Here is a 12,000-nt window from a genome sequence, read left to right as displayed (position 1 = left end):
ACCCCGGACATATCAGGACCCCGGACACTTTTCCTGCACAATACTACTTCCAATTTCAATTGCAACGCCAGCGTTGTTCAATTTACCTCAATGCAATCGGATATATGTACATCAGACATTTCTGCATCCTCCTGACAGGTGCGTGCATTATGTCCAGGTTTACCGCAGTTGCCGCAACGTCGTTTAGTCGCCGGCTGCGCACTACTCCCCTCCCCATTTTCATCTTTCTTTTCGTATATTAGACCATCGGCACCATTTGATTGAAGCAAATTCTGACCCTCTTGTATGGTAAATGACCCTCCTTCGCGGATACGTGTTTTTTGAGCCCTGCGCCGCTTGCTAAGCGCTTCGTTGGCCTTCCGAAGGCTGTGGTTCTCCGCTTCCAAAAGTGTGGTTCGATGAGCAATCGACTCCAACCCTTTTGCTAGCTGCTTTACAGCATTAAAAATAGGCGTTGGCGAGCTTCCCTGATGACAGTTGATTCGACTTTTAACAAGGGTAGATTGATTAACGGCTTCTGTCGGGTTGTGCGGTGTTTGAGAGACCCAGGTTTCGGTGCTGGAAAAATCAAGCTCTTTAGGTGACGGCGTCCGTAGCCTAACATCCAGCTTAGATATGACCATTTCCGGGCTATGGGGGATAATTCCCGCCCCTCGAAAACCCCCGGCCATATTTTCTTTTGTCATTGACTTTTTGTAAGCCGCTGCAAAAGCCAAAAAGAAGTCGACTTTGCTGATGTTAGTGATGTGGGCCCGGATAAAGTCGTTAATTTTTTGACCGTACGCCCGCTTAAGGACGTTAAACACTCCGACATCAAGTGGCTGGGTTAAATGAGATGAATGAGCAGGCAGGTAAAGTGGAATAATATTGTGATCTTTGCAATAGCCCTCGAATTCAGGGGATCGATGACTGCCGTGCCCATCGAGCACTAACATCCGATATACGCCTTTTGTCCGCGATTTTGTATGGTTGTCGAAATGCTGAACCCAGTCGAGGCCAGTCTCGTTGTCGGTCCATCCATTAACGGTGGGTTTGAGGCGCCACGTGTCCGGAAGACCGCCTTCTGTATACCAATTGGACAAATGGTAAAAGCCTTTGACGATGATATACGGGGGTATATCGTAACCGTCGCCACTGATGCAACAAATTGCAGTCGCCCATTCTCGATTGCCAGGCTGTACTTTTTTCCTTCTTCCGCGTCTTTCGGACCCAGTTACGACCATTCCAGCGCAAATCTGGCCCATCATAAAGCCGGTTTCGTCGAAGTTGTACATGTCGCAGTCTTGGATGCCATATTTGGCCCTCATATTGGCCACCAATTGAAACCACGCGTTTAACGCGTCAGGATCTTCGCAAAGAGCTCTTTGGAAATCGTAAGCGCGAGAAAAACGCGTTTTTAATTCTGTGCGTCGTTGTACGAAGCGATAAGCCCATTGCTTGCCGACCGGTCGCGCGTCCCGCGCAGCGAGAAGATGATCGGCCATTGCGGCCACATCAGCGATCTGGGCTGGAAACCCTCGGGAATCCAGGTCCAGTATATACTGGACAATTACTTCCTCTTCCCTTTCCGTTAGCTTTTGGTTGCCTGGCCGACGATTGGCCAAAGAAGCGATGCCGTTTATTCTGTCGTGTAGTGTCGATTTTGGGACATTATATATTAATGCAACCTTTCGTATGCTTTTCTTTTTGCTTGATCGGAGCTCATTTAGAGCAAGAATGATTCGCGCTTCGCAATTTGATGATTCCATTACTGTTGGGGGAAAGAACACGTGTGGAAAATAAAGGATGAAACTGGGTTGAAAAATGTCCGGGGTCCTGATATGTCCGGGGTCCTGATGAACCACGTTATATATACGGTAAAAATTCTAATCTTTGTTTCAAAATAATATTTATATTAATACATAAATATATTTATTCGAATTTTTTCATATAAATAATTATTTCAAATTTTATAATAAAAAATATAAAATTTATTAAATTAATTAAATTTATTTTATTTTTATAAATAGTAGGTTTGGTATTCAAATATTTATATATAATAACATTATATATCTTAAACGTATAATATTTATTTTGTTTTATTTTTATATATTTTATTTATTTAAATAAAAATAAAATTAGTAATAATTGCAAATATTGCTATTTTTGTTAATAAAATAGCCAATTTTGGGTCTTCCGCAAAATGGATTTACCGTGGGCGTTTATATATATATAAAGTCCAATGGTTGAAATTTTGGTCCGCCTACCGTTAAAATTGGGCAAAATGCAAACCCGTTTCGATTGGAAATTTTGGGTTATTTTTATTTAATTTACCTTTTCGGTTTTTTAATACGTTATATTACGTAATATTAATGACAAAACTTATATATATAAAATTTATACCAATATTACCCCCCACGTACAAAAATTCTTCGATTTTATTAAAAAATAAAATAATAATAAAATAAAATCGAAAAGATACAAAATTTTAACAAAACCCAACCTCCACGAAGAAATGAATGAAGGCCTATATCCGATTCGGCCAATTTGCGTATTAAAAATATAAATTAAATCGCTGTTAATAAATACGGCCGACCGTATATCCAACGTATAAACCGTATATTTTTACAACTTTTATTTATTTTATTATAAAGGAGTGAAATTTTGAAAATCGTGATTTTACCTCCACGAAGGACGAAAATCGACAAGTTGTCCTCAGACCTGAACCAGAGAGTTCTTTGGTTGGACCCACAGGTATAAGCAAAGCCACGAATTGAGCCACAGGCTCAATTGTGGAGCTCTGGGCTTCAGGGATAAACCCTGAGACTAACACTTCCTCCGTTCTTGCCCAATCGTGTCGGTACCAACCCTGGTCGGAACACTGACGCGCTTTTTTACTTAAACACGACTTTGTAACGCGCATAACACTCTTTTACCTTACGTTCTTAGGATTAAACTGGTATTTTACGGAAGTTTGTTAGATTATATAAACCCACCTAATAAATATATTCGTTTAAATAAATTAAATGGAAAATAACGTTTATAATAATAATATAAACACCAATTTTGATTTAAAATTAATATTTATATTTATTCAATTATATGAATATTTCTTTTAATTTCCTATTAAAATAGAAATTCAAAATTATATAATAAAATATATAAAACTTATTAAATATATTAAATATATTTTAATTTTATAAATAATAGGTTTGGTATTTTAATCTTTTTAAATAATAATCTTATATATATATATATATATATAAGATACAATATATATTTTATTATATTTATATATATTATATTTATTTAAATTAAAGTAAAGATAAATATAATCGCAAATATTGCTATTTTGATTTATAAAATAACCAATTTTGAATTTCTTATAAAACGGGCTTTATATGGACGTTTGCTTTAATATAAAATCCAATCGCTCAAATTTTGGTCCGCCTATTGTAAAAATTGGTTAAAATGCAAACCCGTTGTTACGATCAAGGTATCGGGGTAACCTGTTCTTAGGGTAAAGTACAGTGGGTTGAAGCAGCTGAGCGTCTGACTGGGTAACTGGGGTTCTCAATGACTGGGGGTGAAGTTATGATCGTTCTCAAGTAAGTCTTGAGGTTAACTAGAGTTTGATTGCTGCTAAGCAATCCTAGAATCGAATCTATCTACATGGTAATGAGCGTGCCTTATATAAACTATGTTCCGAATGTGATCTCTCCTGAAAGGTCTCTGATCTTAAAGACTCCCCAGGGTCTCTGGAGATCAGGTTGTGATCTTTGAGATCATCCCTTGTCCGTTTGAGATTAACTGTCTTGGCAGTCACGTGCTGTCACGTGGCTTTGTCCTTACGTAATCCCTGTTCTGCCGGTCGGTGACTTTTTCTGGGCGAGTGTCGTCAGGAGGGGCACGACCCCACCTGGCCTCCCTGGTACCGGCCCAACTGTCTGGTCGTAACACCCGTTTCGATTGCAAATTTTACTAAATTTTTATTTATTTTACCTTTTCTGTTTTTTAATACGTTGTATTATTAAATATTTATTCCAAAACTCCTATATATAGAACTTATATTAATATTACCCTCCACGTATATAAACGGTAAAGTGTTACATATTAATAAAATAATAATAAATTAAACTCGAAAATTAAATATTTTAACAAAATTTGGATCCCAGCCAACAAATTGTTCCGTTTCTCATGCTAATTTCGTCAATGTATATATTTAAACAAATTAAATCGTTGTTAAAAATTTGGCTAACTATTATATCCAACGTGCAAACCGTATATTTTTTCGACTTTTATTTAATTTATTATAAAGGACTAAAATCTTTGTTCAATTATTTATTATATATTAATATCCCCACGAACGGCGAGAAACGCGTTCTTTGCGCGGACCCACAGGGTACAAGCAAAGCCGCAATTGAGCCACGTTCAATTACGGAGCTACGGGCTTCAGGGATAAGCCCTGAAACTACGTTACATTATTTCCGGACCTCTTTCAACCTGAATATATATATGTTAGATCCTCCACGCAAAATAACAGTAACTTCCCTGCTTTTAAATATAAAAGAGGGGTGTGTTGATAGGAATCGTATGTTCGCTGCGATCGGTAAAACCAAAATAACAAATTGAACGTAATCTAGTCTCTCTCTTCTAGCTATTTACATGCTCGTCAGAATCGGTTGAAGATTCTTTTACGTGTCATGAGATCACGTGGTTAAACACGTCTGCCTACACGCATGTCTGCCCATGAACCAACAGGGTGGACAATATATCTTTCACGCCGTGTCATGGTCAAGCCGCCATATTAACCAAGCCGACCATCCGACCGGCACTGCAGCCAGCCTCAACAGCAACGACGACCCGCCCTGCACGCCCAGCAGACCCAAACCCGCCAATAACACCGGACAAAACAGCGCGTTTGCCAGCTGCGGGAGGGAAATGGCCACATTATGCAACCCATAAATGCCAGCCACACCGACGCGCGAGGTCGCGAGTTCCCTGTTAATCAATGCAAACGGACTCCACATGGTAACGGCCCAAGTAGCGCCGACGAGGGCGACGAGGCCGAGTGCGGCGGTGGAGGTGTGCAGCAGGGTGGTGAGGAGGAGGCAGGAGGTGGCGACAGACTGGGAAAACAACCACAGGCGTGGCAGGTTCTGGGGCGCAAGGAGGGTAGTGGCGTGGGAGAGGGCAGACAGAAGGACCGTCGAAAAAAAAAGTCCCGAGCGAAAAGGCGAGCGAAGCGTAGAGGCGATAAGGTTTCGCGTCGGCCTCGGGGTGTGGGTGCGTCGCGTCGGACAGAGCTGGATCTGTCAGTGGAACCGGCATAAATAACGGATGGGGGGACTTTCGTACCTGTTTTATAAACATACCTGCAGATTATATTAGTTCACCTTCGGCAGCCAAGACAGCATTGTTATTTTGTTTTCGAGACACTTACGTGGACATGTAATATAACACGGGAAACCACCCATACCAGGCGGCGAATTGCACCTCACATACCCGTCCAACGAGCGGCGGCATTCTCCTCCACCGCCGCGCCAGCACGCCAGGCAGACACGTGGCGAGGACCCGGCCGACGTCGTCCTTGTGCTCGGACTTTACACCGGTCGACGCAGATTCCGGGACCAGGTAGCACGCCAGCCATACGGTGGCAGGGGAACAAACGGCAGCGACGCAGGCCACGGGGCCGAACTCGGGCGCGAATGCCATGAGGAGCATGGAAGAGATGACGGACACGGCGCCAGCAAACATGACGGGTTTGCGTCGGCCGTGCGTGAGGGTGTTGCGATAGGTCGCTAAGGTTGCCAATCACGGGCTGGACGAAAACACCAAAAGTGGGACCTAATGCCCAAGTTAAGGTTACGGAAAAAGGGGCCATGCCCAAGGAGAGCAGATAGGACTGTGTTGTGGTCAGTTGTCGAAGTTAATATTTGCAAAAGAGGGACGAACCGTGCCGCTAGACTGCAATAAATACCAGCAGATTTGTAGCCCCAGGCTGGGACATGTTATAAGGAGAAGGCGGGACGTGGAAAGTGGCTCGATTGAGTTTTGGTCAAACTCGAAGAGAAGTGGTTCATGTCCGTCAACGAGAGTTTCCGTTGGGGATGGACATGGCGAGGGTGGCGTGATTTCCAACAATTTGGCGAACGGATAGTGTGAATAAAACAAAAGAGCTGCTCCGAAAAAAAGAAATCTCTTTTCAACTCAACGGCCGGAATAAACTGTGTGGAGTTAATTGTCTATGGACGTAAAAGGTAATCTCGGTTCCTTTGGTTTTCATTTTTTTCGCGACTAATCTTGGTGATCCAATCCGGATATATAAACCCCATGATTACATAGTACCGTCATATGATAAAGATAAAGGTCACTTGATTTCGCCGGGTCGATTTGTCATTGAAAACGCACATATAAATGCGACTCCCTTGCAGGAGAAAACCAAGTCCCAAACTACTAAGTTTAATCAGACTCCAAAGGGTACGGGTTAACCAGGGTAGCATCACTCAGCCCGCGCTCCCTCGATACGATTCAAGACCCCGAGGACCTCCGTACTGAAACCAAACACCGTCCGAAATCTTGGACAAATTACCGCGAGGCAGTGGTCCCGCTTAGGTTAGAATGCTAGATAACCCAAGAGGGAAAGCATTCGATAGTCCAAATTGAAATTATATTATTTGTTGGTTCATGGGCAGATATGCCACTATGTGGATCACATGTTTAACCACGTGATCTCATAACACGTAAAAGAATCTTCAACCGATTCTAACGAATATGCAGACAGTTAGAAGACAGAGACTAGATTACCGTTTAATTTGTTATATTGTTTTTACCAATCGCAGCGATTATAAGATTCCTATCCACATTATTAGCGTGTAGAATAACATTTTATGCCGAAAGGATTATAATTAAATTCGCTCGAAAGCGAAATGAATATTACTGACTAAATTTATTTTTTTTGTTTATCGCGCGGCGTGTTTAAGGTCTTTGAAAGTTTGAGGAGCAGGGGTGGAGAAAAAGAAACTCGCGGATAGTACAAATGTGAAATCTAAATGCCTAGGTACCCTGGTGACAGCACCACATATAATTATCTACTAGTTTGCCAAGAAATATAATTGCGAGTCGAATTAGAATTGACCCTAGTGTTTTAGAGCCCCAAAGCTCCACGAGACGAGCATCGCTATAAATCCATGTCTATATCGGAATCAACTACATCAACCGACATACGAACTAATACAAATCCGGCAGTTCTGGTGCCCTTAGCAAATAGCAACCGTTAATTCCAGGCCAAAACTTGACAAAAGGTTTCGACCTCCACCTGCTATCCTCATTCGGCACCACGACGTCGTCGCTGCAATGTACAGTATGCCCCCACTCCACAGCCATACCTGGTAACAGCAATTCGGGCGTCTGAGGACCGAAGCGCGTCGCGGCCTGCGTGAGCACCTTCCACGAGTTGATGCAATGTCCCTTGTGGTGCTCGACGCGATCGTACGCCTCGCCGAACTCGCCGGTCCTGACGTACGTCAGGTTGAGCGGGTGCAGCTTCTCCTTGTCAAAGAAGACCTCGTGGACGGGGTTGCGGATGAACTCGTCGGCGATGTCCTCGGCTTGGCAGTAGGGCCGCGTCCAATAAAGGAGGGCCGGATCGTACACGCAGCCTCGTTGCTTGGCTTCCGCGACCGATTTGCCGCACGATGTGACCCGTATAATGGCGCCCTGACGTTGTAAATAGGTATCTGATAGGGAGGCTGTGGGCACTGATATGAATAATGCGTGGGTAGTGGTTGCAAGAAGGACGCCGAGCAGGAACGCCAGGCTGTTTCGGAGGGTTTGACTGAGATTTGTTGTTGTAACGTTGGGCTCCACATCTCCGACCCCCCTAAAGTCCGGCCCCCTTGAAAAATGTAACGACGAAATACCCCTTTTATAAACCGATTTAAATGTAAACCTATCAACGCACAATAATACAATCATTGTCAGGCTCTCCCGGTTCGCTAACCTCTTCTCCATCGTTCAAAGCTTCTAAACAGTCCCTATTATTTTCCTGTGCTTCATAAACGTTTTTTTTGCTGACCAAAAGCTCGTTGGGATCCGGAATCACCCTTTTCCTTTTGACCGGCCGTACCGCCTCCAATTTTGCTTTTAACAAACTGATTTTTTGCTGAGCTTCAGCCAATAAGATATCCTTGGTTTCGAAGCTTTTTTGGACTTTTGCAAACAAAAGCCGTGAAGTGGCGTTACTTTTTTCGGACCGGGAAATTTCCTGTAGTTGAAGTCGAATATCTCGGGTCGTTTTAGGGGTTTTCCAAATAAGTAAAGACTGGTCGTTAATTTTTTGGGTTGGATTTTCCGGTGTTTTATCCCTTTGGAAGCCGTTATTTTTACCTTTTTCGACGTTGGCGTTGCTATTTTCTAATAAAAAAGGGTTTAAAAGTGGTTTAACCAAGTTTACCGGCCATAACCCCGTTGTACGCCAACCAGATTGAATGGTTTTTGCTATAAATGCTTTTAATCTGGCCTTTCGATAACAAAGTAGGAAATTTCGTTTCCCAACAACCGTTGAACAGCAAAACTGGTTTACAAATCCCAGGTGACGTCGATAAGCTTCCTTTAACGGCCCAAAAACCGATAAATCCAACGGTTGAAGAACGTGTGACGAATGAGGGGGTAAATATAGGAGTTGATTATTGTTTTGCAAGCAAAGAAGCATAAATTCGTCCGTTATATGTGATCCATGGCCATCCAGAACTAATAACCGCTTTTCAGGGGTTAAAGGTTGGGTATACGGAATAAACACCTTTTTTAACCATTCGATACCTGTTTCATTATTTGTCCACCCGTTTTCGGTTGCATGAAATTGCCAGGTATCGAAAGGACTTAAATCAGCTGGAAACCATTGTTGCTGTACGTTTTTCCCCTTAAATATAACGAGGGGAGGTATAACAGCCCCCGTAGCTGATACACATTCGATTATGCTCGTCCAACCCCGCGTTCCAGGCTCTTTTCGCTGTAATGGCCGGATTTTATTACGCCCTAACACCAGGCCATTAGATCCTTTGCCTTCCATTATACCTGTTTCGTCCATATTCCAACGGTTGGCCGGTTTTATAGTATCGACAACGGGATTTTTCAAATAGGACCACCAAGATTTAATTACCTCGGTTGTAGCCCCATTAACCCGGGCATTTTCTATTCGCCGGGGTCTTTGGGTTTTCAAAATTGGATATCGGGCTATAAAACGGCTAACCCAATGTTTCCCAAGGCTTTTTCTTTCTCCGGCGGCCTGAAGAATTCGTTCCGCAAAATAGCGTAGTTCTTGATGCGTTGGCGGAAGGCCTAACGCGGCCTGCGCAAGTACCCAATCTGCCAAATAGGTTTCCTGCTCCTGTGAAAGCCTTTGACAAAATCTTTTCGCTTGTTGAATTGACTGGGCCCCCTTTAAACGATCGTGAAGGGTACTCCGAGGAATACCCCATTTTTGCGAGGTTTTGTGAACTGATTTGCCATTTCTTATGTCAGAAATGGCAGCAAGAAGCTGATTTTCAGTGTACTGTTTCATTGGAAGGTTTGGAGCAAGAATCTTCAAAAATCAAGTTCTAAAGTGAAAAATTCGTCTAGATATTTATAAAATAAAACAAAGGGTTGACGTGGCTGAGTAGATATTTTTAGGGGCCGGACTTTAGGGGGGTCGGAGATGTGGAGCTCAACGTTATTTGGCTGCGGAGGTGCGGATTCTAGCGTTTTTTCGGCGTCTTCATTACCGAGAGTCTGGTATTTTGCCATTGATGCCATTTTAAGGGATAAGGACAGCTTTGAGCGGGATGGAACTTGTGATGAAAATGTCCACCACCTGTGTTTAATAGCTCTTCCCTAAAATATTAGTCAGGGAAACCCTGAGTCGTGAACATCTTTTCGGGGGTGATACAAAAGTAAAAGCCATAGAGTTTAAATCAAGTAAGAGCGCACCGTCAGCTTCCACCAGAATCTGCGCCAGTACAAGTCATTTACCAGGATTTGAATCACTTGATATAAACAAGAATTTTTTTCCTTTTTCACATCCCACGTCGTAGCACCTTGATACCAGATTGACCAAGCATTAGAAGATCTTTTCTTTCGTATGTTAATATTTCCACCAGCTTACCACGATTTCCTTCAGGTCATCCTCCCTTCCTTTTGGATCCGATATAATTTACACCATGCCGGTTCATTTTCGACTTTTGCACCTTTTGGAATTCATCCTTCACTTAACCACCGGGTTCTCGGTCGCTCTTCTGGCCGCCTGGGCCTCACAAATATCATTCTTTGGTTATAATAAACTGGGCACAAGCAAAATGTCCCCCTTTGGCGACCCGGTCTGGGTCAAGGACAAGGCCCTCGCGAACCACTACCCATGCGGGCAGGACGCCGCCACGGCGCTGTCCAGGGGCTGCATCTTTGAGCTGGCCACGGGCACATGGCAGCCTCCTGCGTGCACACACCGAGAACAGAACGACTTTTTCAGTAGCCAGCGCGAGTGGGAGTTCTTTGTCTACGAGAACCTCACCTTGGGCGAGGCGCACCCGCAGACGGAATCCGGTGGTGTCCACGACCGCCGCAACCTCCGTGCCGTGGCGTCGCATGATCTACCACATCTCGGCACCAACGTGCAGGTCTGGACGACTTGGGAGTTTCACCTGTACCGCTGCGCGTGGCTGTGGAAACGAGACGTCCTGGCCGCAAACGGGAACATCACCGGGCCGATTGGCGGCAGGCAAAACTGTGCCGACGAGGCTCTGATGAAGGAGAATAAGTTTGCCATGGGGGATGTCGTCGCGGGATATCGGCTGCGTTTTCTGAGTTGTTCAGTCCCTCCAAACTTTGTGGTTTAATGTTCAGACCAGAGCAACGCGTGAATATCCGAACTTCTAGAGGCAACTGGTCAAGTGCTGCGCCCCGTTAAACTTTTATGGTCCAAAGGGTATCTAGCTTTTACCACCGTTTGTTTCCCAGTACTACTTTTAAAGGCGCCTACAACAATTTACTACGTTTAACAGTAATTTCTTTCAGGCTTTCACACGCCTTTTACCAAGTGGGGCTTATATTTAACCTTTATACCTGTGGCTTGGGTTTTGATCTTTAACTCCACCCCACCATACATTTCCATTGCCCGAGCCGAAACTTGTTAGACTTGATACAGTTTTTCACGTGAAAGTTATCAAGGTTCAAAATCCCCCTTGAGCTATCCGGTAAAATATAGTCGAGGCACTCTTCCATCTTCGGTCCTAGGGCTTTTAGTAGCGTACACCAAATGGGTCCGTGACAATGCAGTCTTTCCTAGCATTGGGGTCCTCTACCTGTTCCCAAGCCCTGAAAGCACAAACTTTAAGTTTGTACAAACCCTCACCAGCCCAAGAACCATTTTCCAGCAGTCCACTCCACCCAATAAAGTTTTTGGACGAACGGCTGAAGCCTCCTGGTTGAACAGGTTGATTGCGTGAAAACACTGCAACCCCAGTGTCTTCTCCTGAAGCCGCGGCAGGGAGGACGTGCACAGAGATTGCCCGACTGTATATTCCAAGCTCTATTTTCAACGTCGGGAGCAGAGTTAAAGAGTTTTCGTATTGGATGGGAGTCTGAAAGCCTTGGAGCTTAAATTCTGCGTTGGGCGTGATGGGCACGGCGTCGTAGGACACGCCCAGGGCCTGCTTCGTTGTAGCGGCCGTGACGAACGTTTTGTTCCAGCCCTCGGGCATAACGGCCATTTCACGCATCGAGCACCCGATTCCCGAGTAGGAAAGGCTATATTGCGACCCGTTCCTGCCGTCGTTAACAAAAATAAAACCGCTGTAAAGAGGGCAGCGGGGCTTTAGTAGTAGTAGTAGTAGTAGTATTAGTTAACGCCGGGCTCGGCCCGGCTTGTTAGCCGGCCGTTAGCAACCTCCCGAGGGGTATCTCGGCGCGCGTTCTATCTTCTTTATTTACACAGGGGGAAAACAAGGAGGGCAGAGGCGGATCGTGCCTGACCGGGTTCGGGCCCGG

General features: G+C 44.3%; 1 protein-coding gene across 1 annotated transcript; it reads left to right on the top strand.

Annotated features, from left to right (window-relative positions):
• Window positions 1–4,931: 4,931 nt before the first annotated feature.
• On the top strand, window positions 4,932–5,784 carry MGG_15983 (uncharacterized protein; the record flags this gene model as incomplete). The annotated part of the gene is made up of 2 exons (XM_003708641.1): window positions 4,932–5,265; window positions 5,462–5,784. The coding sequence occupies 2 exons, from the start codon at window positions 4,932–4,934 to the stop codon at window positions 5,782–5,784; spliced, it is 657 nt and encodes a 218-aa protein (XP_003708689.1).
• Window positions 5,785–12,000: the final 6,216 nt, after the last annotated feature.

This window comes from Pyricularia oryzae, chromosome 1 (genome assembly GCF_000002495.2).
Source record: "Pyricularia oryzae 70-15 chromosome 1, whole genome shotgun sequence".
NCBI classification, from domain to species: Eukaryota; Fungi; Ascomycota; class Sordariomycetes; order Magnaporthales; family Pyriculariaceae; genus Pyricularia; species Pyricularia oryzae.
The sequence above is the reverse complement of the archived record's forward strand: the minus strand, read 5'-3'. Positions and strand labels throughout refer to the sequence as shown.